The 6,748-nt window shown below is 43.2% G+C and overlaps 1 protein-coding gene across 1 annotated transcript in view; it reads right to left on the bottom strand.

Annotated features, from left to right (window-relative positions):
- Nucleotides 1-692: 692 nt before the first annotated feature.
- dap (death-associated protein) overlaps nucleotides 693-6,748 on the bottom strand; it is a 32,897-nt gene continuing 26,841 nt past the window's right edge. Inside the window, exon 4 of the mRNA XM_034706421.1 lies at nucleotides 693-2,594. Within this exon, the coding sequence (XP_034562312.1) occupies nucleotides 2,475-2,594 (120 nt within the window). The 3' untranslated portion in view covers nucleotides 693-2,474. The remainder of the gene's footprint in view (nucleotides 2,595-6,748) is intronic.

The raw sequence follows: 6,748 nt of genomic DNA, 5'->3' as shown, positions 1-6,748 counted from the left end.
GGCTCAGCCTGTGTTCTAATTACAGGAAACCAATCCTCCCAGAGTTTGTGTCAGACTCTGACAATCTCATCCTGCTAAATAAGTAAAAGTATGTTCTTCCTGACACAATCACATATGGATATTTTAGTCAACAAGCACAGACTTTAAGCTGGCTGCTGTGGTGCATTTTTAGCATCCTCTCTTCCTGTTCTTCCAGTCAGTCTAATAGGGCATGGCAGCGGCTGGGAGAACTATATACAACCATGCAGAGTCGAGGAGTTGGTGTCTGCTTTAATGGGGTGTTCCAGCCTGCTGACAGAGGCTCGCACCGAGTGAGCCTGCACTGGCTGCTTTATTGGGCTAACATAAACTGACAGAACACCTGGTTGCAGATGCTTATGTAAAGATGGATTACATGCACTAACACCTGGTGCACACTGTGTTTGAGTGTGTGCCTGTGTGTTTGTGTGGGAGCTGCTGGGGGAAGAAGAAAAAAAAACAGCAGACAGCTCTTGGAGATGCTTCTGTTTCATTTCAAAACAACACCTGAGCCCTAATCCCTCAGTGCAGGGCGCTAAATCACCATGGGAGGCTCAAATAGTCCAGGGTAGGTAACCGTCACAGTCCATCATGGGGGGCGACTGCAGACTTTACTAAATATTAGGGGAGCATCATTCAGCATCATCCTTTCATTCAAATAAAGACAACATTCATCAAGATAGTTTATACCTTTATTTACTATGACAACCACACCTAATACCTAAGTCCACTCAATGACTAAAGATTTATACAATTTGAACAATTTACTCAAGAATACGAACCAAGAAAAACAAAAATATAACTCTTTAAACTTAATTAAATTAACAGGAAATTACTCCTTCTGGGTAAGATAGATTTCTTTGTCTCTTCTCTTGAAACCTGAACGTTAGTGTTGCAACAAAACGACACTTGAGTGTAAGGGGAAGGGTGATTAAGGAGAAAGGTGTGTGTGTGTGCGTGCGTGTGTGTTGATATGTGTCATTATTACTAAGGATGTTTTTTGGATTTTGGGGACTTCTACAGATTTTAACTGATAGTCGTGAAAGCAGAAGTTTGGATTACATTTGCTTGTTGATGTATTCTTTGAGAGTGTTTTCTGAGGAATGTAGTAATCACATGTTTGCACAGCGACTACCTTCATCTGACAGTCCAAAGCCTCACTATTCTCTGAACTGCTTCTCTGCAACACCTTGTTGTAAAGCACATTACTCTGCTCTGCCGTTCAAGCTATTGTTAACACAAACACATAGCATCCTGCAGCTGCTTCACAGCAAACAGGTTTCATTGCATTTTTGGCTTAAGCTTCTCTCCAGCCAACTCTAGTGCAAAGCAGAAAGAAAAAGTAAGCCACCTGAGTGAAATGAGGCAAAGAAATATCTTGAATTTAAAGCAACGAGGCACTGCTTGGAGACTTGCTTTAAAAGCAGGATTGGTCTGCATTACAGTCGACTAACATTGCCTCTGAAGGAGCGACATGATTACAGCACCAGTAAAGCAGGCGGAATGCAGAGCAGAGCAGATCAGTAAGACTTCTTTCTGCTAAACTAAGGTAAGTATGGGATCTGTCCAGAGCAAGCCTCAGATGCTTCGCTAAGATCTAAAAGCTTTATTAGCCATAGCTAATTAGCATGAGTTATGACCGTTACAACATGCATCTCATTGGTTCCCTTCATCTGGCATTTTTGATGTTGAGCTGTCTAATTACTCCTCTCGGGATGCTATACTTAGAATTTGAATTGGAAGTCTGCCAGTCACTACAGTTGTGTAATTGTTTAAAGCTATAATACAATTAGAAGCCTCAGGTCTCCCTGGTCCGTGTTGTGGCTGTCCCCTGAGGCAGCAGTCTCAGTGACACACATCAAACTGAGTTTGGTGTTCAAGCTGCTTCTGGATCTTTTTGGTTTCTCGATCACGTGTTATTGGTGTCCACCTTTTGATTTCTTGATTGGTTCTTTTGGTCTGTGAAGATCATTAGGTAGAAGGCTGGAGCTCGGGCTCATCACTGTGAGGTGATTGGTTGGTCAGTTGGTCTGACTGATTACAGGTTTTCTGTGATTGGCTAGTTGCTCTGAAGCGGCGTTGGATGAGAGTTCCCCTCGCAGACTCAGCTCTGAGATCAGTCTATTTATATTTAATCTGAGAATGATAGCCATTAAAGAGGACGCACATACCAAATTAAGACTGTCGAAAACAATCCTCCACGAAGGGAGGATTCAAAGTGCAGAACTGAGAGTGCAGCACAATGCAGCATGGGTGTACACAGGCGGTCCCCTACAATGGCTATGCAGGCAATTGGTTATATTGAAGATAAATTCCATAATGCAACAAGTGAACAAAAACTACTCTGATTACAAAGCTGAGACCTGAGCCTGGTGGGGAAACATCTTCATCTTCTGTGTTCTTCTGGGAAGGCTGGCTGGTGGAGTTAGCGGAGCCCTTGGAGCCTGCAGGCTGGCTCACTTGCGGGGCTGGTGGATATGGCTGTTCATTTGCTGGGCAGAGGGCAGCTTTGGGACACAAGGCTGGGGCTTCTGGTGGGCCACCTGGGAAGCTGCAGGGGGGAAGTCCTTATCACCCTAAAATGAAACACAATCAGAGAACTGGATTTAATGGACTGAACTCATTATTGTGCCTGTGAGCCTACAGCCGAGGCATCACAGTTCAATCCTGCACAGTTTTCCAGGTAAAGAGGTTTGGTACCAATCATGAAGGAGTAGCTATCAGGCATCATAACCTTAGATTTATTTCATTATTAAAGGCTGTTTGAAATGCTTCAAAGGGATACAAGATCAATCCTTTTTGTAACTGGAGTATTTTACCACAACAAGAAGCTTACAGTAAACAACAGATGTTGTTTTAGGAAGTATGACGCACATGAAGCCGTCACCTCCTCGGTGACTGTGCTCAATATCTTTGATTATTCTTTGTGTAGTCAAACTTCATATTCAAACCTTCAGGTACAACATTTCTTTTTAACCAAAGTCAGCTGGTGCATGGAGATAAGGTTAGTAACTGTAGACGGAATTAAAGTACTACAACCAGACAGTAAACATGACAGGACGTGCATGGTAACATTTAATAACAGTGACATTTAATGTTGTGTAGTGTTTCTGTGTTTACATGGACAGTATGTGTACTTCATGGCCTACTTTAAATCCTCTCAATCCCGTAATCATAACAGGTAAATCCCAAAAGTGCACGAATATTAAAGTAAAGGGCATTCATCTGTCCCAGTTTGTTCTGCTCTGCAGCTCAATCTCATTTCATGTCCAGGAACAACCTCGTCCATGACTCCAATCATCCCTTCTTTCCCTCAGTGCCCCATTCTTTCTTTCACCTTTACCTGTGAGTGTTCTCTCTTCCCAGATGTTCCTTTTTTGGTCCCTTCTCACTACTGTTCCTATTTTGGTCCCGTCTCACACCAGCTCCTGTTCTGGTCCTGTCTTACACCTGTTGCTGTTTTAGTCCTGTCATAAACCTGTTCCTGTTTTAGTCTTGTCTTAGACCTGTTCCTCTTTTGGTCCTGCATTTCACCTGTTCCTGTCATGGTCCGGTCTTACACCTGTTCCTGTTTTGGTCCGGTCTCACACCTGTTCTGGTTTTGGTCCCGTCTTAAACCTGTTCCTGTTCTAGTCCTGTCTCACACCTGTTCTTCTTTTGTTTCTGTCTCACACCTGTTCCTGTTTTGTTCCTGTCTTACACCTGTTCCTATTTTTTGTCCTGTCTTACACCTGTTACTGTTTTGGTCCTGCCTTTCACCTGTTGCTGTTTTAGTCCTGTCTTACACCTGTTCCATTTTTGGTCCTGTCTCATACCTGTTCCGGTTTTGGTCCTGTCTCACACCTGTTCCTCTTTTATTCTTGTCTCACACCTGTTCCTGTTTTGTTCCTGTCTTACACCTGTTCCTATTTTTTGTTCTGTCTCACACCAGATCCTGTTCTGGTCCTGTCTTACACCAGATCCTGTTTTGGTCCTGTCTTACACCTGTTACTGTTTTGGTTCTGCCTTTCACCTGTTGCTGTTTTAGTCCTGTCTTACACCTGTTCCTGTGTAAGTCCTGTCTTACACCTGTTCCTGTTTCGGTACTGTCTTACACATCTACCTGTATTTGTCTTGTCTTACACCGGTTCCTGTGTAAGTCCTGTCTTACACCTGTTCCTGTTTCGGTACTGTCTTACACATCTACCTGTATTTGTCTGGTCTTACACCGGTTCCTGTTTCAGTCCTGTCTTACAACTGTTCCTGTTTGTTCTTGTTTTGGTCCTGTATTACACCTGTTCCTGTTCTGGTCCTGTCTTACAGCCGTTTGTTCCGTATTTGTCCTATTTTACGACTTTTCCTATCTTGGTCCTCTCTTACACCTGTTCTGTTTTAGTCCTCTCTTACACCTGTTCTGTTTTAGTCCTGTCTTACACCTGTTCCTGTTTTAGTCCTGTCTTACACCTGTTCCTGTTTAAGTCCTGTCTTACACCTGTTCCTGTTTTAGTCCTGTCTTACACCTGTTCCTGTTTAAGTCCTGTCTTACACCTGTTCCTGTTTTAGTCCTGTCTTGCACCTGTTCCTGTTTAAGTCCTGTCTTACACCTGTTCCTGTTTTAGTCCTGTCTTACACCTGTTCCTGTTTAAGTCCTGTCTTACACCTGATCCTGTTTTAGTCCTGTCTTACACCTGTTCCTGTTTGTTTCTGTTTCGGTTCTGTCTTACACTGGTTCCTGTTTTAGTCCTGTCTTACACTGGTTCCTGTTTTAGTCCTGTCTTACACTGGTTCCTGTTTTAGTCCTGTCTTACACTGGTTCCTGTTTGTTTCTGTTTCGGTTCTGTCTTACACTGGTTCCTGTTTTAGTCCTGTCTTACACTGGTTCCTGTTTTAGTCCTGTCTTACACTGGTTCCTGTTTTAGTCCTGTCTTACACCTGTTCCTGTTTAAGTCCTGTCTTACACCTGATCCTGTTTTAGTCCTGTCTTACACCTGTTCCTGTTTGTTTCTGTTTCGGTTCTGTCTTACACTGGTTCCTGTTTTAGTCCTGTCTTACACTGGTTCCTGTTTTAGTCCTGTCTTACACTGGTTCCTGTTTTAGTCCTGTCTTACACTGGTTCCTGTTTGTTTCTGTTTCGGTTCTGTCTTACACTGGTTCCTGTTTTAGTCCTGTCTTACACTGGTTCCTGTTTTAGTCCTGTCTTACACTGGTTCCTGTTTTAGTCCTGTCTTGCACCTGTTCCTGTTTTAGTCCTGTCTCACACCTGTTCCTGTTTGTTCATGTTTGGCCCTGTCTTACAACCGTTCCTGTTTTGGTCCTGTCTTACAGCCGTTTGTTCCTGATTTGGTCCTGTCTTATACCTGTTTGTTCCTTTCTTACACCTGTTTGGTCCTCTTTTTATCCTGTCTTACACCTGTTCCTATTTTGGTCCTGTCTTACACCGCCTGTTCCTGTTTTGGTCCAGTCTTACACTTGTTCCTTAATACCCCTGCTTCTCACTGGTATGGAAGAGAAGGAGAGCTAGGCAAGCCTTGGTTAAGCTTGGAAACTCACTGCTTGAAGCACATTTAAGGAAATCAGACATTTAACACACATTACGTTTATGTCTGCATGCTTAAGTGGATACATGTGGTGGGTTTTTATTCCTTTAACCTAAACGTTGGGTTTGAGCTCCGAGTCACAGAGGTGTTCTGCTGATAACTCTCCTCTCTGGCCCTGTGTGGATGTTTGCACTCCTTCATACATAAAATAGCACACTGAGTGGTTCCTGCGTTCTGTTTTACCTTAGGAAGTTTATGATGATTTAGTTAAAATAAGTCACTCAATACAATACAAAACACACACACACCATCTGAACCTTCAGCTGAACCTACTCCCCCACTCCATCTTCACTTGACCCTAATCCTCCATGTATGTGTGCTGAATTTGTACTGTACGCAGTCTCAATTTCCTTGCATGTGTGTAGGTGGGACCAAAACATTTACAGTGTGTGTGTGTGTGTGTGTGTGTGTGTGTGTGTGTGTGTGTGTGTGTGTGTGTGTGTGTGTGTGTGTGTGTGTGTGTGTGTGTGTGAGAGAGTTTCTTTCATTTAAAGCCAATTCCCCAGCTAACAGCATGGGATGTGGATGGATTTGACCTCCAATTGGCCTTCTTCTCTCTAGTGAAGCTCAAAGCTTCTGTCTCCTCTATCGCTGTCCTACTGAAGCAGAGGTACGCAGCAGAAAGCAACAAATTAACTGTATTACTGCACTTCACTGAGAAAAGAAGTCACAGTGAGCGGAAAGACATGTTTCCAGCTGTCAGTTTTACACTGGGTGCCTTAAGAGCAGAATATTTATAATGTCAGGGATAATGTAACCCCTTCAGGGAGAGACGAGCTCTACGCGCCCTGTTGGGATTTCATATAAACTTTATATTTTAATAAAGAGGAGAACAACTGTAATCTTTCCTTTCATGCTTTGTGACAATCTGCCTGAATCCATCAGTTTTAAAGAGACATTGTGTTTTGTTGAAGCAGGTTTACTCTAAAATCTCTCATCTCTCATTCTTGTTTAAAGGGATAGTGCGTGTTTTTGAAGTGAGGTAGTATGGGGTTCTTATCAGTAGACGGTGTACTACCTAGTCGGTCAGCTCAGCCCCTTTGATGAAAAACCAGGTGGAGGACCGGCTCAGCAGCTAGGCTATCAAACTGGGGCACATCATTTGGCTAATTTTAAGAAAGTCAGACCCAAACAACAACGTTAGAACTAGACTC

This window comes from Notolabrus celidotus, chromosome 17 (assembly GCF_009762535.1).
Source record: "Notolabrus celidotus isolate fNotCel1 chromosome 17, fNotCel1.pri, whole genome shotgun sequence".
Classification (NCBI taxonomy): Eukaryota; Metazoa; Chordata; class Actinopteri; order Labriformes; family Labridae; genus Notolabrus; species Notolabrus celidotus.
Note: the sequence above shows the minus strand (reverse complement) of the source record. Positions and strands in the feature narration are given on the sequence as shown.